At 47.0% G+C, this 27,670-nt stretch overlaps 1 protein-coding gene and 1 long non-coding RNA gene across 6 annotated transcripts in view; one reads left to right on the top strand and one right to left on the bottom strand.

The window, feature by feature from the left end:
- The window catches only part of Bicc1 (BicC family RNA binding protein 1), a 215,422-nt gene extending 191,448 nt beyond the window's left edge, over nt 1-23,974 (top strand). Inside the window, exons 10-22 of one of the 3 annotated variants that reach the window (XM_026785807.1) lie at nt 238-424; nt 2,058-2,219; nt 3,149-3,345; nt 3,468-3,600; nt 4,389-4,545; nt 6,293-6,455; nt 8,828-8,867; nt 9,243-9,397; nt 13,553-13,709; nt 15,161-15,321; nt 16,599-16,698; nt 19,084-19,162; nt 21,488-23,974. In XM_026785807.1, the coding sequence (XP_026641608.1) occupies nt 238-424; nt 2,058-2,219; nt 3,149-3,345; nt 3,468-3,600; nt 4,389-4,545; nt 6,293-6,455; nt 8,828-8,867; nt 9,243-9,397; nt 13,553-13,709; nt 15,161-15,321; nt 16,599-16,698; nt 19,084-19,139 (1,668 nt within the window). In that variant the 3' untranslated portion in view covers nt 19,140-19,162; nt 21,488-23,974. The remainder of the gene's footprint in view (nt 1-237; nt 425-2,057; nt 2,220-3,148; nt 3,346-3,467; nt 3,601-4,388; nt 4,546-6,292; nt 6,456-8,827; nt 8,868-9,242; nt 9,398-13,552; nt 13,710-15,160; nt 15,322-16,598; nt 16,699-19,083; nt 19,163-21,487) is intronic. The other 2 variants (XM_026785806.1, XM_013351239.2) reach the window with 2 other exon arrangements.
- LOC113457576 overlaps nt 1-27,670 on the bottom strand; it is a 124,213-nt gene that overhangs the window by 13,830 nt on the left and 82,713 nt on the right. The window contains exons 5-7 of one of the 3 annotated variants that reach the window (XR_003378117.1): nt 21,644-22,809; nt 20,248-20,357; nt 18,498-18,872 (exon numbers count right to left, since the gene is read on the bottom strand). This is a non-coding gene — a long non-coding RNA (uncharacterized LOC113457576). Of the gene's footprint in view, nt 1-18,497; nt 18,873-19,170; nt 20,008-20,247; nt 20,358-21,643; nt 22,810-27,670 lie in introns of those variants that run through there. The other 2 variants (XR_003378119.1, XR_003378118.1) reach the window with 2 other exon arrangements.

The following is a 27,670-nucleotide window of genomic DNA, read 5'->3' as shown; positions in this document are numbered from 1 at the left end:
GGTGCTGCCTGCAACAGTGCACACACACACAGCAGGGAGGTGCTGCCTGCAACAGTGCACGCACAGTAGGTGGTAACTAACGGTTTTCAGCTTTGCCAAGAGTGGCAGAGGCAGAGGCTGATTGAAGGTGGTATTTGCCCTCCTGTGGGCTCCTCATTTGCATTTTCATTACCCCCTCCATTCATTGTATACTACCCCAGTGTCACCTTTTTTCCCCCCCATTATGTGTTTTCATAGTCTGTGATTGTGAAAAGTGTTGAGCGAAATGCCTTAAATATGTATGAAGCAAGGAAATGTCTCCTCGGACTTGAAAGCAGTGGGGTCTCCATAGCAACCAGTCTATCCCCAGCATCGTGCCCTGCCGGCCTGGCATGTCCCAGCCTGGATATCTTAGCTTCAGCAGGCCTTGGACTCACTGGACTAGGTATAAAGTTTATTATTACCACTGGGGAAATGCTTATCTGCTTCCCTTTCTTTCTACCCGTTGTGCTGTGTCTAAATGCTGTTTTCTTCTCGGAGCCCCGGGGCGGGGTGAAGAGCAACAGGACCTGATTCATAGTCTTGGGTTTTTTTTTTTGTTGTTGTTGTTGTTCGGCTCTGTGGATTTGGGCTGCCCAGATTCTCCCTGTGCTGGCATAAATAATCACAGGCTGACTGTTCTTATTTTCCGTGGCTGTGTTTGTTCTTCTAAATTAAGAATGCCACCGGATTGAAGGGAGCAGGCTCACTCTGATGTGTGTGTGTTTGCTCTCTCTGGCTTTTGCAGTATTGCCCTCCCTCCCTAGAGATAAAGATTATCCAGTTTGTTCCAAAAAGTAATTGCAAATCTGGAGGGCGGCTGGAGAAGGGGAGGGGAGAGCCCCTGAACCCACCCCCAGGGTTAGGCTTGATAAACCCAAGGCCACTAAGGAGAGCAAGCTAGCTTACACCGCTCACAAGGCTTAGGTTGTTAGGAAAGCAGAATCTTTGCTGGTCTTGAGGCAGGAAAAAGAAATCAGCAAATCTTTTAAATTTATTTCTTTTCCCTTTAAAATATGTAGTATGTGCTCAATGATAGAGCACACATACGAAGACCTACGTTCAGTCACCAACACTGAAAGAAGTAATGATTACGTACATAACTCGTTGGGGCTCCAAACTGCCATACTTGAACACCACTACAGTAATGCAGGCTCTTTGCCAACCAAAGCTATTGCCACCACACAGCCCAGCTGCACAGTGAAGCTGTGGACCAGGGCATGCTGGAGAACTTAGCGGGAGGGAGCCAACTCCATTGTGTTCTAGTTGAGCAACCAGGTGAAGAGGCAGAGTCCCTGAGTGGAGGAGAGGGTCTCTCAACCTCCCATCTCCCGTAACACCGGATCCTGTGAACTTCCAGGAACACGTAAAAGGGAACAGGTTTAGCTTAGCAATCCCAGATTCCCACGAGAGAATCTCATCAGTTACAATGATCATGGGATACTTGAAGCATAAGTCAAAGCGAGCCACGTTTCCTAGGCAAGTGTTAGTTGTTGGATCGGAGCCCAAAGAAGTCAACGTGTGCTCAGACGTGCAGAGCACCATCTGGCAGTGCCTCCTCTCTGCTGAGTACCAGACAGCCAGTCTACCGCAGGAAAGGCATCCCTCGGCATGGCCAGGTGTGAACGCTCGGAAAGGGATTTGTTGGGAAGCCGATAACAAGTGAGTGACTTGGAGAAATAAAATAGGACTTCCTCTGGAACAGGGGTTTGTCCATCCAGGCTTGTCAGCAGGCTTGAGTCTAATAGTCCTCTGTGCGCCTGACTGCTGTGTTCGTTTGGACACATCTGTCTTCCCATTCTTGTGGCATCTATTGTCTATTTGAGCGCGAGCAAATTCCTACGTTGGACTTGTGAAAAGAGACATTCTCACAGGAATATCTGAAGTAACGTTTCTGAAAGAAAACCCTGTCACCTGTGCTTGGCAGATGAGAAAGTGTCAGATTTTATTGGTGCTCATTCCAAAAGACAATATGAATGCTGCTCCTGTTTCAGAATATTGGACTTAGGTGTGTTGATTTGACTTTTCACTCCTTCCAGGTCTATTGGGGCCCACCACCTTGTCGCTCAACACTTCAACAACCCCAAACTCACTCCTGAACGCTCTCAACAGTTCAGTTAGTCCTTTGCAAAGTTCAAGTTCTGGCACCCCGAGCCCTACACTGTGGGCACCCTCAATCGCTAACACTGCAAATGCCCCAGGTGAGTGTCACTTAAGGATGACCAAGAGGTGTGCTGTCTTAGGGGGAAAAAAAAAACAGTATTAAAAAAAAAAACACAAAAAACAGTATTTACAAAGAATTCCATTTCTTCAAGTGGAAATCACCATCCAAAGCATGCTCTAGCCCAAAGGAAGTCTCCCGCTGTGTAAATTAGTTAAAATGAGGCTCAAAAAAGCCAAGAGCTTTTCGTGTGAGCAACACATCATCTGCACAGGGGATAAACAGGTTAGGAAAAGCAGACGGATGCTCAGGGCACAATGGCCAAGGCCCAGGAAGGTTACAAACTTGAGCGTTGCAAACAGCTCTGCCCGGTGGAGCTATTTCTGAGTCAGGGACCCAGGTTCAGCCTCCCTGCTCTCTTCCCCTGTGCTGTGAGGGGCTGGAACAAATAAGGTTGGGAGTGGCACCTCATTTTAACATTGTTTTTCTTTAAAGAAAATAGTCATTTATTTGTGTGTGTGCACGTGCCAAGGTGCACACGGGGAGGTCAAAGGACAACTTGCAGCATGTGGGTCCCAGGTATCAAACTCAGGTCATCAAACATGGAATCCAGGGCCCTTACTTACCCACTCACCAGCCTCCGTTTATGATTTTTTTTTAAAAAAATTTGTTCGTTATGTATATTTTATTCTGCCTACATGTATGTCTGCAGCCCAGAAGAGAGCATCAGATCCTATTATAGATGGTTGTGAGCCACAATGTGGGTGCTGGGAATTGAACTCATGACCTCTTAACCACTGAGTCGTCTCTCTAGCCCCCGTTTATGATGTTTATAGCAATGTTAAATCCATTTACAGAGATGGGAAGTTATTCTGAATTCACAGGAAAGAAAGTTTCTTCTTGTTCTCAAATGGAACAGTCACTTCGAGATTGTTCCCCGTCTAACACCGTCTTCCTGAACCACCACAGGCTTTTCTGCTATACCACACCTTATGATTCCATCTACTGCCCAGGCCACGTTAACCAATATCTTGCTATCTGGCGTGCCCACCTACGGACACACAGCCCCGTCTCCCCCACCTGGCCTGACTCCCGTTGATGTCCATATCAACAGCATGCAGACAGAAGGCAAGACCATCTCAGCCTCTTTAAATGGACATGTGCAGGTAATGCCCTTCCGTGAGGTGGGGTGGTCTGTGCTTTTTGGCAAGAGAGGAGCTGCTGGAAACCTATTTTTGTGTCCACAAGTTATTTCTAAATCGTGTTTTTATCTTATTTATGATTTCAGCCTCCGAACATGAAATACGGGGCACTGTCCACTTCATCGCTTGGGGAAAAAGTGCTGAGTGCCAGTCACGGTGATCCATCCATGCAGACACCTGGGCCGGAGCAGGCTTCTCCCAAGACAAACTCTGTGGAAGGTTGTAGTTTTCAGACTGACTTGTAGCTTGGATAAAGGGACCCCACACACACACTCTGGGTTGTGGGGGGGGGGAAGTCTGCAGGGCTTCTGAGTTGGTTTCATTAACCAACACTCTACCTCAACTATGGAGAGTCAATGTCTTGCATGCAGTTCCAAAGACCATGATAAAAGAATGGCCTGAAAGGCGTTTCCCACAGAAATACCACTCTTCCATTGTCGTGTAACGGGAAAACGTCATACAAGTTCACCCCTAACAATCTTGAGGAAACATGAGTTGGGAGTGTCGTTTATTGGAAGAGCATATACCTAGCATGTGTAAGGCCCTGGGCTCAGTTCCTAGCACTGACTAAATTTGGGGTTTAGGATATAGCTCAATGGTAGACTTCTCTAGGGTGCCCAATGCTTTGTCGACCCAAGTAGTGGAAAAGGGAAAAAACTACATGGTAAGGGAAAGGAAGCTGGGAAACATGAGGGTCCCCCTAATGTTCATATGTAAATACATACCTCCTTTAGTCCCAACAGCCTTCATGGAACACATGGGCCCCACTAATGTTCCTAGGTAAATGTATATTTCGTGTATTCCAAAAAATCTCCAGGAAACACCAGGGTCTTTACTTCAGGTTGCGTTCTGGTGATAGCCTGAGCTTGCCGAGGTGTGCTGCCTCTGCAAGTGAGAGCGCAATTAGGATTCTGGAGTTGGCTCTCCACAGAGACGGGTTTTCACTTCCCTCCATGGCCGATGTAAGGTGACATTTTGGTTCTTCTCCTTTCCCTGCCCTCCTACAGGCTGCAATGATGCCTTCGTTGAAGTGGGCATGCCTCGAAGTCCTTCCCATTCTGGGAATGCTGGCGACTTGAAGCAGATGCTGGGTCCCTCCAAGGTCTCCTGTGCCAAGCGGCAGACGGTTGAGCTCCTACAAGGCACGAAGAACTCACACCTACAGTATGTATGCTCATCTTGCTGGGAGGAAATGGTGGAGGAAGAACTGACTTTGAGCTCAGTGGTTAAGACTCTAACCCAAGTTGGGTTAGATTTCATCGTGGGCATTTCCAAAAATTCCCTCTTACAATTATATTTTAAAAACTCAATGAATGACCTATTTTCGCCCTTGCCCCTCTTTGTAGTCTTTCCCCACCTCTCATTGAGTTACCGGGTTTCTAGCTGCATCCTTAAAACAGTCCTCTTGCTCGGAACCTCAGAGACATTCTGTGCTCTCCGGCAATGAGGAGGGGGCAATTTTCAGGCTCTGTTCCTGCCTTAGACAGTTTCCAGCAGTGACCCCACCTCGGCTGGTGTTGGCAGGGGCTCTCAAGCTGTGGCTCCCTTCTCTCCAGTGCAGAACACGCAAACTTAAACTTTTTGATCAGCCCATGAGTTTTCTTAGCAGGAACTCCTCCCTAGGCAGTGTTTAGAATTGAGGCATCTTTAGATTGCCTTTTATTTTTCTTTGTTCTCTCTCGGGAAAAACCTGCCCAACTAGTTGATTTTTCTCTTCCATCTTCTTAGTTCTTGGCTGTCTTTAGGAGTAGCTTTACGGAAAGATTAACATATATAGCTCCTTGCTTCTTGCATTGCTTACCAAAGCCACTTTATTTCATAAACTGGACGCATTCCACCCCGTTCTGCTCTTCCTGTTTGTCATTTGTGGGCGCTAATTCCCCCAGATAGGCATTCTCGGGTGTATGTTCCTCAAGCGCTCTGCTTCCGGCTCTCTGTTGAATCTTTGTCTCTAGCGCCTTTTGAACCTTCTCCTTTTCTCCATCCTGGATGAGGCCCCGGCTTCCAGCACTCCCCCACCTGCTCCCGCCAGTGTGGCCTGCCCTTTATTTAGCGCTGTTGACTCTCCCTGTGGCGCTGTGGCTCCAGCAGTCCCAGTGATGTGATCCCGGGTCCCTTCCCTTTCACCCGCTCTGCCGTCTGAGTTGCTGCTGTCCTGGCCCTTGGCCCTAGTGAACTTGAAAAACACCTTCATTTCTAGTTCCCATGTCCTCAAGAAGCCTCTGTCAGCATCTGTCAAGCAGAGCGTATTGCTCATGTCTTAACTTCTGACCTGGGACCAGGATAGGTGATTGGTTGTAACTGAACAAAACATCACGTTTTTGGCTTAAGGTACATCCTGATGCACCATTTACTCTCACTCTGGTGTATTGTCCATTATAAGCACCACGTGATACTCTGCTCATTCCCTAACTAAGCGTTGGAGAATATTTACTTGTTTTACTTTCCTTCATAATCAGCATCATATGCATGTCACATGTGCTAGCTGTCGTCTGTCCACCTTCAGGCTTATCAGGCTGTCAAACTCAAACTTTGCATGAATCCCTGGTGTCTGCTTGATGTACAAACATCAGAAATCTTTTCTGTACCTCTGTGCCCTGTAGACCACAAGTAGAATACCATGAGTTCCAATAGTGGTACCTATTTTTGCAAAACGGTTTCAACTCTGGTTCAAAACCCAGAAGCACCCTAGGGCAGTGACCTTGGACAAGCTCCTTCCGTGTCAGCCAGTGGGGTGACAGCATCACCTTTGTCTCAGCGTTGCTGTGTCATGACATTGCTCTGAGGGTGGAATGAGATGACAGATGTATGCAGGTGATGGCCGAAGCACACACAGTGACCGTGCACAGGGGACACGTGCGGCCTGTCAGTGTGCCAGGTGGAACAGTGAACTCCCGACTCTCTCTCACAGCAGCACTGACAGATTGCTCTCAGACCCTGAGCTGAGTGCCGCGGAAAGTCCCCTCGCTGACAAGAAGGCGCCAGGGAGCGAGCGCGCAGCTGAGAGAGCAGCTGCCCAGCAGAACTCGGAGAGGGCCCGCCTGGCCTCGCAGCCACCGTATGTCCACATGCAGGTAATGCAGGTGCTGTAGTAATACAGGCGCTGCGGTCACGCAGGCTCTGCAACAGCAGTCATGCCAGGGCAGGGCGCTGGGCCGGACATGCAAGAAGCAGGGAGCGTTCGTGAGATGCACAGATGCTAGCCTGTTCTCCTGCACCCTGGTCAGTGTGAAACTCAAATAGATAAGCAGAAGTTTGGATTTTATATGAAAATTAAGAACTAAGTGCAGGATTTAGACGACGTAAAAGTGACTCTTGAAACTAGTAAAAGGGTCATCTGCGTTAGCGGTCACCTCAAGCTTTATAGATATGTAAGAGATGACGGTTCTCTTAGAGAAGTACATCTCATTCTTCTGGCTTGGAAATACAGATAGTCAACTTGGTGCTCAAAATGGCTATGGAAAAGAGCAAGTGTGGAATGTGAATTCTTCGGAGGACCATGCAAAATGGTGACAGTGGTGTGGTTTGGGTGTTGGTGATGGCTTCAGCTTCCTCAGCCCTGGCTTATTACCCTGTTCATGGCGTGACTTGGGGCAGCTTCCTGAGCAGAGAATTGGAGTCTGATCTTCACGTAGATGTGGGTGAGAGGCAAGGAGTTAGTGCTTTGAGGGGTCGCACACACCTACACTTTTTACTTCCTGCACCAGCGTTACTGGGAAAGAACATCCATCCTATAATGCCTTATTGCTTTCCTCATCCCCACCACCTCGAAAAACTTCACAAAACCCTAGAAACAAAAACAAAACACAGCAACAAAAACCAAAAAGAACTACTAGGTTTCATTAATTCATAGAACTAAGTGACACTGTTTTTATCCCAAAGTATGATTCAATACTCCTGGTTTTATTTATTTTTTAATCCTTTTCATTTGAACATTTTTGAGTCTTGAAGTGGATAGAGTTCACAGCTCCCATAATGCATCAGTCCCAAAAAAGAAACTACCAAGTTCCTTTTATGACCCTTGCGGGTTTGTGTGTCTGATGACTGCCATCCTCTTCCCCGCCAGCTTTGGGTCCCTGTGAACAAACTCCATGGTTCTTGCTTGTAGGTTGGATAACAATGTTCTCATGGGTGACTCTTTAACTAGATGTGTTTATGCCATTAGGGGAAAGCTGGCCCCCAAATCACCAGGAAATATGTGAGAGTCGTTAGGGAGATTTGGCATGAGACACACTGAAGATTTTTCTCATCCTATGGCTGAAGACCATGCCCATCTCTTCACCACCCTCTAGCAGCTTTCCACTCAACTCTCGTCCTCAGTCCTCCAGAGACTGTTGCTTGCTCAGTCTCCAGAGGAGTTCTGACGCACTGTATTCTTTGCAAAGCCCCACACTGGCTTTGAGTAGTGGCTCCTCGGTTTTTTCCTCTCTTGTCCTGGGAATTAAAATAGATTTTTTTTTTAACTTCCAGTGCAAGTTTAAGCTGTCCCCAAATGCCGTGACACAGTGTTGTCTAAAAACCAGTGAGGTACAGCCATATTCCTAGAGCTACTTGTGTACACTGGGACACTGCTGTTTACCACTTGACCCAAGGTTATTGCTAGCTCCTTGCCACCTCATCCGTGTTCTGTCCCAGGCTGTAATTCCCTCCGAACCTTATATATTCTGGTATAGTCTTCCTGGGAGTAGAACCGAAGAACTCTTGCCAGTAGGTTCTTGATTTTCGTGGTAGGTCTTTGAATCAAGTCTTATCTGTTCCCTGGAATGGGGTGGTGCGAACAGGTTAGCCTCCGGGATGTAGCCAAGCAGGCATAGCTTTCTTCAGAACGGCATCTCTCCTGGTTTCTGCAGAGTTAGCTGTTCAATGTTCAGAGCACATGTGTGGTCCTCCTCTCTGTGAGGTACCAGGGTATCTAGGTTCGATCCTATCGGATGGTTAGTGTTCGAAGCTAGATCAGTGCAGTTAGCCAGCTTCAAAAGCCACGGCTGCAGCAGCGTAGTTGATAACTTCATATGTTGTCTTGATGTTATCCCAGTTTTCATCTTGTTCACCTGCGTGCAGAAGGATTGATTCTGAGACCGGAGGAGAGACAACAGATGCCCAAGGGCGTCGTGTGACATCTTCCTTTGATGCTTCTGCATCTATTAGGCTCTTCATGTCACACTGGCATATAGTAGTTCTGATGTGGAAGACAGTCTTCATAAACGAGAATGTTTCATTTTGGTAGGAAAATTCTAATCTTTGCCATTGACATCAAGTTAGATAAAAGTAGTAGATTATTCCAAGTTTCTTTGGAAGGAGTGTTTAAATTCATCACGCATGGGCTGTAGATGTGTGGTATCATGATGTAGAGCTTAGCCAATGTCTGAGGCTGATTCACAAGTATTGGCAGGATGCTCTGGGACTGGTAACAGAGCTGTTTTTTTTTTCCGGATTTCCTTTTCAGGCCTTTGACTATGAGCAGAAGAAGCTATTAGCCACCAAAGGTAAGTGACACAGGACTGCTTCCCCTTTCTGGCCTTCAGCACACCCTCATTTTCAAGCAGTCCAGGTGATTTGAAAAACTGGATGCTTATAAAACAGAAACCCAAAATGTTTGAGTTCATACTACACAGATGCTGTCGAAATAAAAATGTATTTTTGTGAAATACACGAGCATAAGTAAGGAGTCCCGCAGCTTTTCCTCATTTACTTTTTATTGGATAAAATGTTTTATTCTGAGGCATTGCATGTTAAGAAATAACATTGAAATTACAACTTTCTCATGTGTTGAGGAAACCCTGCGCACCATCAGTAAGTTTATTTAAGAATTGCATTAAGCACATAAACAAACAGTCTCTCTTATATTCTGCATTCTAAAGCGATGCTAAAGAAGCCAGTAGTGACTGAGGTCAGAACGCCCACAAATACCTGGAGTGGCCTGGGGTTCTCCAAGTCCATGCCTGCCGAAACCATCAAGGAGCTGAGACGAGCCAACCACGTGTCGTACAAGCCCACAATGACGACCGCCTACGAGGTGCATAGTTCTTCTCCTGTCTATCCCTTCCACAGAAGAACAGCTGGCTCCCTGTTGTCCCTGCCTCTTTATGGCCATAGGGACCGATTGGCTTGGCTCCCTTTCTGTCTGTGAGCTTGTGGAAAATGGATGAGCTTTCATAGTAGAATTTTTTTCTCTCCCCTTGACGTTATTCATCTATACGTATGATGGGAATTTATATTTTGGGAGTAAGTTTTTGTTGGATGAAGGAGTATACCAGATCCATGATAGAGTAGGGCCAACATCAAGCAAAGGGCAGCTGCAGTGCTTCCTAAAAACTTACAAAGAGTCCCTTTGTTCGAGAGTATCACCAGCAAAGCTACAGTAGGGGAAAAGGCAGATATTCAGCAAAAACAGAGTTTCAAATCTGAGTCAACTTCAGTATGTTGAGACGTGCCAGGGACGTAGGAGGAAGCATCTCAAGCAACCGTTCCAACATCCTTATGTTTCCCAGATGTTGGCCACACAGCTCCACCGTGAGAGTGGAATCTTGTGTTCTTTGCAAGCAGAGGAAGGGCCAGAACTCCATCCTCCCAAGGGCCAGGCTTCATGTGACTCTGAGCAGACCCTGTCCATCTGAGAATGTCAGGCTTTGGTCTTAGGGTGTGGGGGTCCGGGCAGCTTGCACAGAAACATGCTGGGTAGATGAGCGTGATTAAGCCTACCATGGTCAGCCTCCATCAGGCTGCAGGTGTGCTGGCGGAGGGCTTCAGAATTGTTGGTAGTATTTGTAGAAGGAGTTCCTTTTCTCTGCCTTTTTTTTGGGGGGGGGGTGTGGGTTTTTATATATTTATTTATTATAATAAGATTGTTGATGGATGCAAGGCAAAAGCAAATGCTTGTTAAAAAATTGCCTTTATCTCTCTTGAGCAAGCCAAGAAGAAAACGCTATTGAACAGTCGCCCGTGAATTCCATTGTCAGGGTTGCAGTAGCCACCTGGCAGGCTGTATTTAAGATTAAAGTAACCTTAGGCTGCCGGTATGTGGGGACCATTATGGGGTGTTTTTAGGCTGTAGGTGTCCACTTCCCCTCAGGCTGCTGGAGCTCAGAGAGGAAGGAGCATTGTCTTTTGTTAGCAGAAGAATTAAGCTAATGCCAAGACTTGGCCCTGCACCCTGCAGGCAGTGGTCCACCTCCCTTGCCTTCGCTTTGGGCAGAGGAAAACGTGGAGCTGTGGACTGCTATTCAGTAGTTTCTGAAATGAGACATTTAGCTATAGAAATGCCCCTCGGTTCCCTGCTTGGAGCCTGACATTAGTCAGGTGCAGGCAGAGTTTGTGGGGCTGAAAAACCCCACCCGGTCTCACGGATAGATTTGGTGGGCTTTTATGCTTATCAGCGTGCATCCTCCTTTGTGTTGTATTGTTGGGTATCTAGTAATCCTAGAACACTGCTGTTAGTTCTGCAGGAGATCGTTATCCGTAGGAAAACCAAGGTGGTGTTCCTCCTTGGAGGAAGTAACTGCACATTCAAGCTGTTTTGCTTTTCGTATGCAAGGTAATGCTTTCCAAGTGCTAGGTGGACACTTAAGGTCTTAGTGGATTCACTTCATTCTTTGTGGCTTATATGGTGCGTTTTCATGTAGAAATTTATATAATCCCCACAAATGTGTAGTAGGAAGAGAGACTCCAGAGTGGATGTGTCTTTGTTGTGATAGGGGCCAGTAGCTATGAGAGAAAAGACTGGGGTTCATTTTTACAGAATATTCTGGAACATCTCCGTAATGTTGTAACTCAAGGGGCACAAAGGAAAAGATGATGTGCAATTGATGTATATCCACCTGGCACGGACACGCACAAACATACACGATTTTAATCACTTAGAAGAAGGACCGTTTTGTTAAGCTCTCTGAGATCTCATTTGGTAAGGATACAAAGTGAAGAAGAGCTGAGATAGGTGTTTTGGATATGAGCCACGGCTGATTCCAATGCCTCAAGGAAACACTGCTATAAGGGGTATTTAGTGCTGAAACATTAAGGAAGTTTTTGGCTAAAACAAACATGGGTCGCAAAATCCCCTCCCCCCCCAATCCTGCTGCTCTTACCCAGGGTCAGACAGACAAACTTTCTGAGTAGAAATGTATTGGGCCTCTGTCTAGCCTCTCCTATGTCTTTATTGCTTTGGTTGGCTTGGGCTAGCCTGCTCCACCTCCGTGACTGATGTCCCACTCATGCCGGAAGGTGGGGGCAGGCAGTAACAGTGAGACAAGAGCCCGGGGAAGCTCCATGTCATCTGCCTCCTTCCATTGCCTCTCTGAATGAGGATTGAGGCTGGCTTCCGTGATGAAGAATGTGGGGAAGGCTCTAGAGAACAATAGACAGTTCCTATTGCGAGAATGAGAGAGCAAGGGAGGGAGGGAGGTATGCATGACATGCATGAATGGATTGATGACAGCATCCCTGAGACAGTCCCGTGTATCAGATTGCACATTCTAAGTGTGCTGCTTTGGGGACAGGCCTGCCTTCTGGTGGGAGGAAGACAACGTGTCAAGAAGGCAGTGGGTAATAAAATTCCTAGTCCGTGCTCAGAGATTGCTTTGACCCTAGGAACAGATGAGAGCCATGCCAGGAAATGTGGGTAACAAAATAGGGCCAATCTCAGGAGGATCTTGGGAAAGAGCATTGAGTCCAAGGAATAAATGGCTTGATCATGGTAACAGCAGAATTCACTGGACAGGTCTCGGGGCAGAAGGCATTGAAGATGAAGGCTGATTCTGGTACACCTCAGTCCAAAACTAGAGGGGAATCATGGGAAATTAGGAAACACCCCTGCCTCTGAACAGCCAAAGTTCAAGACTGGAGGCATGGACTGCTCTGATTGGTACTTAAAAATGCCAGGCTTGGCCGGGCGGTGGTGGCGCAGGCCTTTAATCCCAGCACTTGGGAGGCAGAGGCAGGCGGATCTCTGTGAGTTCGAGACCAGCCTGGTCTACAAGAGCTAGTTCCAGGACAGGCTCCAAAACCACAGAGAAACCCTGTCTCGAAAAACCAAAAAAAAAAAAAAAAAAAATGCCAGGCTTGTTTTATGTGCTGGATTATAGAGGGGGGTTGTCAGAGTTGCACCAGAGTGGCCAAGTGGGCGGAGAGAGATGTTTGAGTGGCTGGTGGAAAGGGCCATTCAGAGAGGGACGTGCTCAAATAACTGCAATCGGTATTAGATTTGCAGCCTTACCATCTTGAAGTTCCACCGGGATCTCAATGCAGGCATACAAGCTGCCAGAGTCCTTGCGCACTAAGCACTTCACAGAGGATTGAACCCATTTGGTGACAAAACACAGGAAAACAGAGGGGGTGGGTGTCAAAGACCAGGCCTATGGCTAGCCTGCCATTTAGGATGGGACAGAAGAAGGAGGTCACAGAGGACGTGGGGAGGAAGTAGAAAACCTCAGGACTAAGGTGTCTGGCTTCTAGTTGCAAGTGTTTAAGGGAGGCCATCCTAGCCGTGAATGGGCTGCATGAGCCACAGGTAAGTGTGATGCGAGTTTTCTTGGAATTAGCAGTGACGATGAATCTGCACAGGAGAAGTCTGTGCCTGAACCTTGAGTCCAAAGCCAGGGTGCTGTCGTGCCGTGGACGTGTAAACAAAAAGAATCAGTGTACCTTCAGGCAGGTTTTGAGTTGTCCTAAGTTATCTTTAAACTTGGAGAACTTCAAAGAGCATGTTGTCGTAGGTATTTGTAACTGGCTGGAGAGATTACATCCTCATTTGGGGGAGGGTAGTGCCAGGGGAAGCCAATTCTGTCTCCCCACACTGGGTGTTAGGATAGGTGCAGACATCTTTCTAAGAACATTGGCTCTCCCTGCAACCCCACCGTTCCCATGTCCTTTTTGTATGAGCATGTGTGTGTGTGTGGGGGGGGGGTGTCTTTCTGTTTCCTAAAACAGGGATGAGCTCACCATGACATTTTGAAACTTTCTTTGCACTGGCACCTTCTAGAGCTCTCGGGGCCACCTGCACTCATGTCCCCTTGGTGAGGACTCACTGTCAGTGCTCATCCTTGGTACATGCCAGAGAATGAGCGTGCCCTAGTATGCGGCAGGCATTGCAATGATATAGCATGGTATCGTTTCTCCCCCCCACTCCAAGAAGCCCACCGTGTTGAACTCTTCCTTCTCTGGCTTGGCCTCTTTACAGGGCTCCTCCTTGTCCCTCTCGAGGTCCAGCAGTCGTGAGCATCTGGCAAGTGGAAGTGAATCGGACAACTGGCGAGACCGGAATGGAATAGGACCCATGGGTCACGGCGAATTTGCGGCACCCATTGGCAGCCCCAAGCGCAAACAGAACAAGTCAAGTGAGTTTTGACTTCTGTTCCCACGTTCAGGCGTCAGCTTAGATGCCCTCGCTTAGTGTGAGGTGGTGAGGCGCAGGCAGCTCGCTCCTGAGACATGAGGTGCTTGGTATGAGTCATGAGTCACCTCTTTCCAAAGCTTTCCTGGCTCCTCCCACTGCCTTTTGTACAAGGAGGATGCTCTAGCGCTTGCATCCCCAAGTGCCATCATTTACTACTGTGACCTACCTTGTAGAATTTTAGTTCTGCGAGTCAGTAATACCTGGTGAATGCTTATTGAGTACTGTGTGTCAAGCTGTGCCTGACACCTAGCAGCTACATGTTCTGTAGGCATCTGTGGAGTGAATAACACCCCTCCAAGTAACAAGGAAGAGACAGGAACTTGTGAAGGCAGTTGAGTAAGATATTCTCAAGGTAGCATATTTGACAACTGAAGAAACGCTAGCTATTAAAGGTGAAACTCCAGGATTTTTAGCTTAAAGTTTTTTAATTTGAGAATTTTATTCATGCATACTGTATTTACATCATTTTTACCTGTATCCCTCCTCCTCCTCCAGTTCCCCCCATGGCCCTCTATCTCAACAGCCATTGATTGTTTGTAGGGGGTGGGGTCTTAGGAGATTTTCCCCATCCACATTGGCATGTCAGCTGGTATTGTCATTACGCAGGTCTTGTTTAGGCAAGAAGGATTAGCCTTCGGAAAGGGGAGAAGTGATCCCTGGCCCCAGAAACCCAGGCCAAGCTAACTCTGAGGCCGGGCTGTGGCAGAGCCCTGGAGTGATCTGCATGGAGCTGCCTGGCCTGGGGGAGCGTTGTCTCTTCCACTTGCTAGAAATAATCCCTCATAGGGCCACATCCTTGTGAGAGGACGGATAGCCACACAGGCAAGAGGCAGCATGGCCACGTACACCTCAGCATCATTGCTGCGGATCTTACTCATTTCAGAAGCACCCAGTTTGACGGACTTGATACCCTCTGTGGCCTTCAAGGCTAAGGGGTGTGTGTGCTGTACGGTTGCAGAATTACTCTACACTAAGGAGGCCCAAGTCGGGAGGCGGAGAGCCACCCTGCCATCCAGAGGGGAACCTGGGCCTGTTAGAACTTCCTGTACCTTTACTGTATCCCAGGCTTTTTCTCCAGCTCTTCATTTGATTCCCATCAAATTAGCTGTAAAAAGCCAACACTCGGGGGGGGGGGGACACAATGAATGCTTATTAGCTACGGAGCGGCTGGTGCTAACTTTCTGTAACCGCATAATGGCAGGAGCTTCCTGACAGCAATAAACAGTGTTTCCTCGGTGAAAAGCTGATCCCGCGGTGACGGTGACGGATTACTGTGCTTCCGCAGCCGGTGCTCTGTTCCACCGAACAATGAAATCTGAAATACTTGGTGATTAAGGCTTTTAATTAAACCGCATTCCCTGTGGCCTTGACTGTCTCTCCTTTGCCCTCCAGGAGAGCATTATCTCAGCAGCAGCAACTACATGGACTGCATTTCCTCGCTGACAGGAAGCAATGGCTGCAACCTGAACAGCTGCTTCAAAGGCTCCGACCTCCCCGAGCTTTTCAGCAAGCTGGGTCTGGGCAAATACACCGACGTCTTCCAGCAGCAAGAGGTGGGCCAGCCTGCATCTTCCTTCCTGGGCATCTTTGTTTGGGTTGTGGGTGTGATGACCTCCAGAAGGAAGCTACGGTGACCTGCAGTTTTCCTTCCCCTGGGCATTTAGTCACGTCACAGCTTGTTCTAGCTGCTGAAGAAAAGCGGAGAAGTAGAAAGTGGGATCTGCAGAAAAGGACCCCAACCATCTTTCACCACTTTAGCTGAGAGAGTGCACTGGAGTGTTGATGTAGGGGAACCTTGGGGTCATAGCTCCTCTGAAATCATCATTGAGCCTGCAGGTCCAGCCATATATGATGTTTACAGCAGCTTGCAGGGTACATTATGGCCTGTCACCAATGCCCAGTGTTAGTGATGGGACAGCTAGGATCTGACTTCATTGCTGTTCCTTTCTAGTACTGCAGGCTACCTTCAAAATAAGAGCCCTGCACCTGAACTGTTTTCTTCCATTTTGTGTGGCCGAGGCACAGCTGTGCTGTTATGTGGGCAGTTCTGTGCCATTTTTGAGATAGTCTGTTGAGTTCATTGAACTGGGGACTTGATTCTTTCACATGGTTGTATACAACACAATGGAAGCTAACATTTTGTGTACACTTTGATTTCTTCTTATAATTGAAGCTAACGAACAGTCTTGATTCAAACCCTTCTTTTCATCAGTTCACAAACGTGGTGCAGTATTTGTGTTGTTTTGTTTTGGCCATAGCTGCCAAGATGCTTGGAGCTAAATTTATCTCGTTGGTATTGCTGGCTTAGTCTGTCTCCTGCTAACAGTTGCTTTCAATTTACCAATCAATCTTTCTTTCTTTCTTTCTTCCTTCCTTCCTTCCTTCCTTCCTTCCTTCCTTCCTTCCTTCCTTCTTTTCTTTCTCCTTGAGATTTTATTTACTGTGTATGAATGTTTTCCTGAATGTATGTCTGTGTACCATGTGTATGCAGAGCCCATGAGGGACAGAATTGGACATCAGATATCCTAGGACTGGAGTTATGGGCATTCGTGAGCCTCCATGTGCGTGCTGGGAATTGAACCAGGGTTCTTTGGAAGAGCAACCAGTGTTCTTCACTGCTGAGCCATCTCTCTAGTCCCTACCACCTGTTTCCTAATGCCCAGCCCTTGGGTTGGTGCCACCACTATTGATTTTAGGAAGTAGATAAGGTTAATGAATCAATACAATGATGGGTCAATTCCACAGTGGCAAAGACACACACTCCACACACACTTCACACACGCCCCACACATACTTCATACTGGCTACAGCTTGTTTCTCTTTTCCACAGATTGATCTCCAGACGTTCCTCACCCTCACAGATCAGGATCTGAAGGAGCTGGGAATTACGACCTTTGGTGCCAGGAGGAAAATGCTGCTGGCCATCTCAGGTGAGTAGATATGTTAAAGTCATATTTTAAAATCTGAAAGCCCTCTGCCAGGGGTCTCTGCATGTGGGCCTGGTTCTGCCCATCAGCTACTTACTCCTCTGATGCCATGCTGGATATGATGCAGCGGGGGTCGTCTTGCCAATGCTGAGAACACCCTACTACCTAATCAAGGCACTTAACCAAAGCCTTCCTTGGCAATATTGCTCCCTGTACTAGACTTCCTCAGAAAGATGTAGCCAGGATTGCCCCATGCAGAGCATGAGAATGGGTGAGCAACTGTGATACACAAGTTTCTGAGTTTGTGAATAACTGCTCGATTGACAGCCGTGTTCCAGTGTGTATGTCCTTAGGTTCATCCCGCTGAGAGGAAAAGAGCATACATGGTGTTTCCTGGCGGTGCTTATCAGACTTAATGTCTTTTGATCTTTCTAATGTTTTGAGTAGAATTTGAGTCACAAATGGAAGAAAAATAGTATCTACATCCCTAGTCTGCCTTCTTGGTGGTCTGTTGCATATTCCTTTAGTGAGTACTCTGTATGTACTCATTGGGGTGCCATGCAGGTGATGAATTGGGGCCGTGCACACATAAGTCAGTACACACCAATGTTCAGAGAAAGAGGACCATGGAAGTCTTGCTGGCAGTGTTTATGTGTGCCTGCCTCTTGGAAAGACAGTGACAGTAAAGGCAGAAAGCAAGCATTCTCAGTTGGGGGACTGTGACTTTGCAGGCCGGACCTTTGCAAGGCAAGTGATTGCATCTAGCTGGTGGATATCCTTTCTAGACAGCGTTCGCTGTTCATAGTTGAAAATACGATTGGAAACCTCAGGGTTTGCCCATTTCATTTAGCAGTGGATTGCAGTACCTGATCCACCTCCTAGAGGGAAATCTTTGTCTAAAGCAGATATGTGCACAGGTGCCTTCAACCAGGAGAGACATCAGCGTGGGTGGTTTGGAGTCTTAGACTCCTCCGCATAGCACCTGTCCCTCCATGCTTCAGGACTCTACCCCAGGGCCTCCACCAGCCTGTATTAACAGTGTTCAGGTGGATGTGTCATTCCTGATGAGTCTTGATCTTATCCCACTCTATGTGAAGGGAACAGTGGATTCAGAGAGGAGGTTGAATCCCGCTGAGCCAAGTCGTTGGTTCCTGGGTGAGTTTCCAAATCTCTCTTGGTTTTGGCTTGTTATGAATGTAGACGCTAGTGGCGATTGTGTGGGTCCCCTTCCATTTCTGAGACGTATCCTTCCGTGAAAGACATCAGCGGGCTTGATGGAGACTCTTAGCGGGCTGGTTCACACCCTCGTTTGTTCTTTTTGCCGTCTTTGGTAATAAGATTGTTTTGTTCTGTTTACCCTAGAGCCTATCCACACAGGGTTATTCTCAGACTCTGACGTTAGCATTTCGTTGATTGTCAAGCGAGATTGACTATTGGCATTTGACTAAGTCACACTTACTAATACAGGCTAGCGCTTCTCTGCAGGAAAGTATCCACCCTGACACACTATAGCCTTTCACTCGCCTTCACGGAATAGTGGTAGCGGTGTAAGGAAAACCAAGTTTTTCCTTTGTGAAGTGGTTCCAAGTCCTGTGAACATTCAGTCACAAGGGGTGGCTCCCAAACATCTTCACAGGCTGTAGGTGGATCATCAGGAAGCTTTCCTTTGGAGTACAGCAATACCTCAGTCTTGGATTAGGAGGATGGGGAGAGTGAGACACAGGGGCTTTCAAGACTCGTTATTTTTTTCAATTGACATCTTCGGTTCTTCTGAGGTCAGCATGTATTCTGGAGACACAGGCTCATGGGTTCCCATGCCTTTAAACGGAATCGGGCACCTTGGGAAACTGCTCTGCACATCATGGGGCCTTTGATGACATCGAGGAAGGTTTGCCTTGCTCTGCCCGGTGCACTTGTTGGAACCTCATACGTCATTTTCTCTGCAAGTGATGTGATCATGAAAAAACGCGTCATCAAAAGTCGCTTCTCCAAATTCAGCCTGCCTGATAACAAAGACTCCCAACATTTCACTCCAGAGAGATGCAGCCTGGCAGGGCAGCCCAGACTCATGCTTGTCTTCTGGTTAGATGATGTCTCCGTTGCCAAACGGTGCAGATGGTTACATTTATCCTTGGAATTGTTCTTTTGGTATGAGGTTTTATCTTGGGGCAGAAAGCCTGCATTTTAATATTGTAGGGAATGAATTTGAGATGTAGAGATATGTCCGAGAATAAATTTAATTTTTTTTTTAAGTCAGGAGATTGCTGAGACTAGTTTAGTAACTGGTTAGCTAGCCGGACAGACTCAGCGAGGCACGCTAGCATCCTGTTGACAAGCCTGCTGCCACAGCCTCAGGTAGATCTAACATCTCCCGACCTATTCTTTTAGTTTGTGACTCTGTTCAGATCCGCAACAAGATCCTGAGAGCTGCCAGGATTGTGTGAACCTTGGAATTTCAAAGAAAAAGGTTGGTATTTTCTGAAACTATCCCCTTAGGTTTTCTGAGACAAGAGAGACGACTTGAGGAAGGCGTTTGCTTTTTAATCTCATGCAAGACCCTTAAATGTATGCAGTAGGACTTGCCTTGACAGCCTCTCTCGGGCAGTTTTGTTTCTGAACCTCACATGTATGTTCAGTCTCTCAGAAACAGCACCTTTGTGGACGGCCTGATCCCCCTCGTGCTCATCGTATTCTTTCAGATGGCTAGCTGATGGGACTTTTTTAAAAATAATCACTGAAAATTGCTTCAGTGGCCTCGTGAGTTTCACTGACTCATTGCACCGTCTCCTGTGCTGGGGAAGAGTGCTCTGCCCCAACCCTTACTTTTCCTTTTTTGTAACGTGGGAGCAAACTCCTGACTCGGACCTTATGGCTGTGAGAAAGAGTGGAGACCAGAGATGGTCCTCTATAAGTCTGCCTTTAGGAACATTCAGTTCCTCCTTGGTCTGAAATATGAAGTTCCGTGTTTGTGGGTTTTTAAAAGAAGACACGGTGGTGCAGCATTTTAGAAAGGATGTCGGTGTCTGTAGTGAAATAGCAACCATGCCATGTGTGTCAGCCTGTTCCTTGTTCCTAGAGACGCCTTACACCTCTTCACAGATTGCAAACTAGTCTTACAATTCAGAAATGGATTTGATGCGCTTCAGTACAAACTAATTCTCTGACACTGGTCCTGCCTGAAGTGGTGATGTCTCTGGTGGCATTCTCATGACCACAGGGCCTTTTTTATCTAGTGCTTGGTGAACCTTTAGCCTCAGGCAGATAGGGCTCAACTCTGCATTTCATCAGGGTGCCAGCAGGAGATATCAACTTCTAAAAAAAAAAATCAGTTTCCTTGTCTATAAAATAGAGACTACTTGTGTTATCTGTCCCTTAGGGAAGACTTGAGCAAAACAAAGTAATTCTAAAGTACCTGCCACCACCCCTCTAATGCATCAGTGTTTTCATGTCTCTGAGAACAGTGTGTTAACAAAAGAGAAGTACCTCCAAGGTTGCCTTGATTCCCATTCTGAAAACACTCCGGTGAACGTAAGGGTCTGCTGGCTGACTTACCTCCCGCTACTCAGCAGACACGAGCGTGGCTGACTCTCTGGTGGTCCTCACCCACGTGGCTCATCTTCTCATCCTTAGACTTGCCAGGGCTCGCATGGCTCACAGTGTGACTGCAGGATTCCAAAGGCGGTGGGTGTACGTGGGGGAGGGGTGGTACTAATCTGAGCTCTGTATAAGCCTAAGGTGTTGCATCTCCTGCCCGAGTCTCCTGAACACAGACTCAAGCAAGTCAGTTTTACGCCCTTCTGATTATTGAAAGTTGAGCAAATTGGAGAGATTTCCAGTTGGTGCTTATGAGGAATCCTAACTTCCTGTCTCAGGGTTCCCCATGCACCTCTTCCTAGAGAGTTTGTGGTGGTGCCAGGGTCCATCAGACAGGGTGGATGCCTAGCACACATCATCTGTCGGTTAGCTAGCTGCTTGCCTTTCCGTTTGATTCTGTACCGTAAAAATCACTAGCTATATTTTCTAAGCACTCAGGATTCTTTGAAATCAAAATAGGGTGTTTTATTTTTCTTCCCCAGACAATTAAGATTTCAGTATTGTTTTTAAGTATTAACTTTCTTAGCAGATAAGATCTTTACTAAGTTGATGTTTCTGTACAAAGTTTTTGCTTATGCTTCAGAAACTGGTTGGCCTTCAAGAAGCCCAGGCTTGGTGTAGAGCTTCATTCTCCCCTGTGAAGTCTTCAGGCATGGGAGTCTCTCTCCTGCATGTCTGTCTTGCCTACTTTAGCGTTTCCTGTGTTCGTCATGGAGGAAGAGTGCATGTATGTATGCGTGTGTTTGTATGTGTGCTTTGTTGAGATTTGATCCAAGGGCCTCCCCCCCATTGGACCACTAAGCCGTGCTCCCAGCTACCGTAATCGCCACTGGTAATATATCTTCTCATGCCAGCATCTATTGTGCCCCGTGCTTCTGACCTTTGGCCTAGCAAACCTGTCTGATATGGCTAGGGAATTTTGGGAATGATACTGCCCTGGGCATTGTACAAACTACAGTAAACATGGTTTGCCCCAGTTCTCTAGGTGAGCAGTAAGTGCCTCTCATATAGTAGGCTAGGAAATGTTTAGAAATGCCTGCTATTAACCGAGAGTTTACCTCCCGCCGTCCACCAATTGTGGCTTTCCCAGTTCCCACTGCCACCATTCTCTGAGTTCTGAAGTGCTCCCCTTCTCCAGGGCACTTCTCCACTAACAAGCTAACAGACGGTTCTTTCTCTCTTTCATTTCTCTTCCTAGAACTAAGTAAAAGCCGAAGAAAACTTTTTGAACCTCCAAATGCATGCACCTCCTTCCTGGAAGGCGGAGCCAGTGGGAGGCTGCCCCGCCAGTATCACTCAGACATTGCCAGCGTCAGTGGCCGTTGGTAGCGGTACCTTCTGGACGCCCACTCACCTGCTCTCTGCAGAGATGGACATGACCTGTGGACAGTCTTCACTGCGCCCGTCCGTCCTTGGCACTCTGGCTATCTGGGATCAGGACCAAAGCGTTGACTTCGCACCTGTACTTCATGGAAAAAAAAAAAAAGGAAGACAGGAGATAAGTCTCATGTTCTCATGTTGCCTCAAAGCACCAAAGTGGAAAGGAAGTTTTTTAAACTTGCAATTGGACAGAATTTGCGAAATGAGGGTAGAGCTTTGTTTCTTCGTATTTTCCTATATATGCACTGATTTTTTTTTTCCCCCTTAGCTAAAATGAAGGCGAATTTGACATCTGGGATGCCAGAAAACTTAGAATTTTGTTTGCTTGAACTGTCTTGATGTTTGGGGATTTGAAGAAAAAATAATCAAAGTATAATTTTCTGCTTTAAGGTAATGACTGAGGTCTTCCAGCACTTTACATGGTCTAGTTGCTCGTCCTGTGGATCTGTCTCTCAGCTCTGTGTCTCTGCTATTGGTACACATGTTTCTGGCTCCCTCCATTGTTTATTTGCAATGGTACTGGACATTAGTGGGTTCCGTGCAGAGTTTTCTGTGCTCTTGGGGAATGTGAGCCACTTGGCTATGGACCAAATTCTGTCCATTTGCGTCAGCATCTTGGGAATCATTGGCCATGACTGCAGTTCACTGGCCAGGTACAAAAGACAGACCAAATGGACTTTGCAATACCAGCTCTTTGCAGTTGTCACAGTTAGCTGCTATCTGTATTGCTAAAAATGATCTTGATGGTTGTCTCAAAGGCCAAGGGGCTGGTCTTTTAGTATACTGCCACTAAAGGACATTTATTTATATCAAACTTTTATTTTTAGATATTATAAGCATACAGTAGATGACCGATGAAATTGATATTTTCTAGAGATTTATGGTAGAGAATGAGCTGCATTCATAACTGGAGCCCTAGGTTGTCACTTTATTTAAAAAAAAAAAAAAAGACAAGTAACCATTTGACGAGACAGCTCTGCTGCCACTATGAAGAGAAGAGGCCCCTCCTTACCCAGTAACTCCATCCCCTGTGGGTCCTGGGATGGTCTTCAAAGTGCCTTCCAGTCCACTCGAAGTCAGCTTGGGTCAGTTGGGAACAGAGGAAGGCCCCGGGGCGACAGCTCCTTTGAGAGCTGGATTCTGAAAGGAGAGAGAAAGGTTTTCTAAGTGGCCGGATTTATCATAACAATCTTATACTGTGAAAGTCCAAGAGACCGGGCGACATTATTTTCTGTCTTTGCAGATGTATGAAGGTTTTCAATCCAAGGAAGAAAACCACTCCCATCCCTTTCTCCCTTCAGAGCGATAGTCTTACCAAGTGTAGACGTCTTTCGGGAAACTTGCCCCATAGGGTGTGTCGCCAGGTACCTTTCGTGATGTGTCTATGTTTAGTGTATGAAGGCTTTCTGTGTGACAGACTGCTCCCACCTGCTCTAGGTAGAGGTGTTGGAGGACCGTGTACACAGCAGGGTGTCTACAGATGCGAGGTAGGAAATCCCTGCCCAGCCGTTTTCCAAGGCTTATTCCTGATCGCTGAAGAACTGAAGGAATCTTGACCCAGAGAGAGGTTTTCAGCTGGAAAACTTCGGCCCCCTGGAAGCATGACAAGGAGTTTGTCACAGCAGTATCATCTACCTGGCCCTCACCTCAGCCATAACCGCCGAAGGGTACAGAATGGAATCACTCTCTGTGTGAGTGTGGCGTGGCCCCCCTGTGCCCCTGTGCTCAGATGGCTGCCCGAGGCTTATCACATATCCACCTCACCATCTTGGCAGACTGCTCGGTTCTCTAAATTCTGTTATTTCTTTAGGTTTTTTTTTCTTCTAATTAATCATTGGAGGTCGTTTTGGACTCTGCCATGCATTTACTAAGGGAAGAAGATGGAACAGAATTTCAGTGCGAAGCTGGTTTAGGCTGGATACAGAGTGCTTTGATTTTACACCAAAGGGAAACTGCCCACTTCAACTTGATTACATAGGGAGGCTAAAAAAGAAAATAATTAAAAACACTGGAAGGTTTTTCTCCCTTTCTCTGGATGCAGCCAAGAGCATAGAGACTTGCAGGTATTCTGCCATACACAAAATATTTGGGTTATTCGAAGTCATGGTAACTTTTAACCAATCTGGCCTGACTCATGACTGGTAATCTGTAAATATGAGCAACACAGATTGTATTTTGTGGGGAATTTTTATCCTTTTATCACTTTTTTAAAAAAAAAAAACCTGAGAGATGGGATGAACATTGAAAGTGGGGATTTTTTTCTAAACCAATCGTTACATGCGAAATAAATTTATATAACTCCTTTGTATTGCTGTCTACATGGAATGTGTCTTTTTATTCTTTAAAATCTTGCTGCATAAGCGCCGCACCTGTCCCTGTGTTCAGAGTGCAAGGACAGGGAGGGGCCCTTTCCAACAGAGTGTGACTATGTCCCCTTAGCAGAGCTGAGCCCACATCCCCTCTCATTTCCCCAGCAGGAAGCCAAGGAACTTGAGTAGCCACTGATTTCGAGACTAGTGATGGGTCATGTTTTCTGTCCCCAGCCATTGGCACATACAGAAAGAGTACCATTAGACTAGGTTTGTTTTTAATTGTTCAGTCTTTCTTGAATAAAGACGCAAGTGAATGACTGCTTTGACAAACTCGTCCATCAGCAAAGGATCCATGCTTGGTAGGAGCCTCTGGCTGTGGTTCCCTCACAGAGACTGTTAAACTAGTCAGTGGATGGTGTTTGGTGCCACGACTGGAGAGTCCAACCAGACTCCTTCTCAGACACAGATTGGAACCCTGTTACTCATCCTGAACTGTGGCTAAATATTTATGAGACCCTAATCTTCCACCCTTATGTTCTCAGAAGTATCTCCACATGGATTGTTTATGGCCACATCTCTTGGTAATTATCTGGAGAACAAGGGGATTCCTTGGATGATTGAAATCTTATAGGTGACTCAATGAACAAATCACCATCCACCCATTTTTGATGCATATAGAATTCCTTGTATAAGTTATATTTGTGGCATTCCACACTCTGGGACGAGTAGTGAGTGAAACAGAACTCCCTGAGCTGGCAAGATGGCTCAGTGGGTAAAGGTGTCTGCTACCAAGCCTTATAACCTGAGTACAATTCCCTGTACTGATTCCTGTAAATTATCATTTGATCTCCACACACATATACCAGGGCATGTACACCCCCTCCTACACATATGCACACATAAAAATAATTAGATGGGTAGATAGATTAGATAGATAAATAAATGTTTGCAAAAAATGAAACATACTCCCCTGCCCTCCTCAAGCTGACATTCTGAATGGAAGAATGCAGGAAGGTTTAAGTATTTATGATATGGGATAGCCTGGAGAGATTTAAACACCTCCTTATTACAAACAAGGGGAGCCCCTGAAGACTAAAACAGATTGTAGCTGAGTCTTAAGGGGCTACTTACAGGAACACGAGTGGTTCAAAGGCAGCTTCACCACTAGGAAGTGCCCCCCACATCATGGCTAACTCATGGGCAGCTACACCATTGAACAGGCCTCGTCCCCTCCCCCTCCCCCTCCGCCTCCCCCGGCACTTTCCACTCTTCATGTACTTTAGCTGCCTTAAGCTGTTGAACAACAGAGGGTTGGAATGGTAACTAGAGTCTCAGTTGAGGGTCCCTTGACTCCCCCCTCAGGGAGGGATTGCTAAAGACCCCATTACCACAGACATTAGCTATCGGCTGCGCTGCCCTGCTTCTTCCATTGCCAAGTCTCCTGAAGGACATGGTAACCACTCTGCCTCGTATTGGATGATAGTCATGCTACCCTAGCACAAACCCCTCCATGACAACACTGTGGACATCTCCTCCGCCTTTCCACACACGCCTCTTGTCAATGCCCTGAGGGAGGTTTCTGGAGCTGTCCGGAAGTCCAGTTTTTAATAAAATTGTTGAAGGTGTCCATTGCATCAAAATAGACCCACACTTTCAGATGCTGATGATTTGTTCCCCCTAACCCCCTCTTTCTCTGGATACACAATTGTAATTACATTCTCAAAAAGAGGGTGTGACTGGGGAGCTGTGGCACCTCTCACGATTGTGCTCTAGGTTACATAATGGTGTTTGGAAGTCAAGTTTACCTTAACACGACTTTGCTGTGGCAGTGGATGCTCAAGGCATCCAGTGACACGTGGGACTTAATTCCAGATGTGCAGATGCTACAGTGGGGTAACAGAGCCTCTCTAGGTCAAACCGTACCCGAAGAGATTTATCCTGATGTGAGTACTCAATAGATTCTGGTGTGTTAAAATGCATTTAGCCTGATAAGATAGCATTTATCCAATGTGCTGTATGATTTTGGTCCCCAGTAGAGGCCATGGTTCTCCTACCATCCTGCTCCAAGTGAGCTAGCTTCCTTTCCAAAAACAGTCTTTAATGTGGCACCAGGTCACCTTGCAGAGAGGTGACGAGATTGGGTGTCAAGCTAAAAAGGATGCAGTTAGAGGTTCCCTTCATAGTGTAAGAACGCGCCTTCCCCAGAGACCTCTTCTAGAAAGCTGAAAAGCACATCTTCGTGGTGTTAATAGCAGGAAGTGGTTCCACAGCAGCGCCCCACTGTTATGAACTAGCTTTTCTTTTGAGTACATGCGTGCTTGTGTTCCTTTCATGGAAACTTGCTGTATTCCTCTGCTTCCTTTGCCAGAAGGGGAAAGACGGCTCCTGCCCGAATGGTAGGCAGAGAAACTGAAACACAGGTACTGTGAGGATGCACTTTGATCGCCCGCCTCATTGGGTAAAGAAAGATGCAGGCAGGGCACTAGGAAGAGGCAGGACTGTCCATTGTACCTATGGGGGCGTTTTCAGAGAGGACGAACTGAGCCAAGAAGATCTGCTCTGAGCGGGAGTGGTGCCATCCCCTGGGTTGGAAGCTTAAGCTAACATTAAAAAGCAAAAAGGTAAAAGCCATCTGGAGGCCAACACTCCAGTCTCCCAGCTTCCTGGCTCCCTGAGATGAGGAAGCCGCTGTATGTTGCCACCACAAAGCTGTGGCCGCCATGCTCTCCTGACCTCCTGGGTCTTCTCCCTACAAACCATGAGCTGAAGTGTAACCCCCTCCTCCCCAGCTTGCCCCTTGTTAGGTACCCAGCTACAGAAATGGCAAACAGCACCCACTTCAGGGGTGAATTTCAGGCCGGACACAGAATTGAAATGACGTCTTTGTTGTAGCAAGATCCTAGATTTTGACCCGCACACCTGTGTCACCAGTGTGTTGATAACTGGGCTTATAGTCAGCAGCAATATCTCGCTATCTAATTGTCACTGTCTGAGAGTTCCGACTTCGCTGCCTCCACCCTGAGCCACAGCGTCACCTACTCCCTGCCTTCTGTCAGTTTGTCATTCTCTCCCCACCCAGCTCGTCACTGATTTACTTTGGGTGTGTTACAGGAGCTTGGGATCTGTGCTAATTTTAGTTTCCCACTTTAAAAAGCAAACAGGGTACGGTCATATTTGATTCTCCTTACAGATGTGGCCAGGACACTTTACAAACCCTTCATCTGGGGACTCTGAGTTCTTGCTGCTGTTGTGGCTTTGAAGTGACTCCTTCGGGAAGGGGCGGGGAGAGCTTGGCAGTCCCTGCTTGGGTTAGGTTGAGCTGGGAATTTGTTTTGGAATAGATCTGGGGGACAGGGAGTCTGAATCTGACTTTGGAGGGAGGACGTCCATGGGAACAAGACCCTTCAGAGAAAAGCCACAGGGACTGTATGTTTTAGATCCACTGGAAGGGTTACAAAAGCCACAGAGACTCTAACTCAGCCACCGGGTGTGTGTGGCCCTTTGTTCCCAGGCAGAGAAGTGAGTGGTTCTGAACATCTGAGAAACAGTTTCTGTGTGGGCAAAAGCTGTACGTGAGTGAGCACGGTTGTGCCTTGGTCCGAAAGCTACCAATGCAATCTGATTCAGAGATCCAGAGGAATTTTTTTTTTCACATTTGAAGGTCTCTGCTCTGTGTGTGTGGGGGGGGG

This window comes from Microtus ochrogaster, linkage group LG2 (assembly GCF_000317375.1).
Source record: "Microtus ochrogaster isolate Prairie Vole_2 linkage group LG2, MicOch1.0, whole genome shotgun sequence".
Taxonomy (NCBI): Eukaryota; Metazoa; Chordata; class Mammalia; order Rodentia; family Cricetidae; genus Microtus; species Microtus ochrogaster.
The sequence above is the reverse complement of the archived record's forward strand: the minus strand, read 5'-3'. Positions and strand labels throughout refer to the sequence as shown.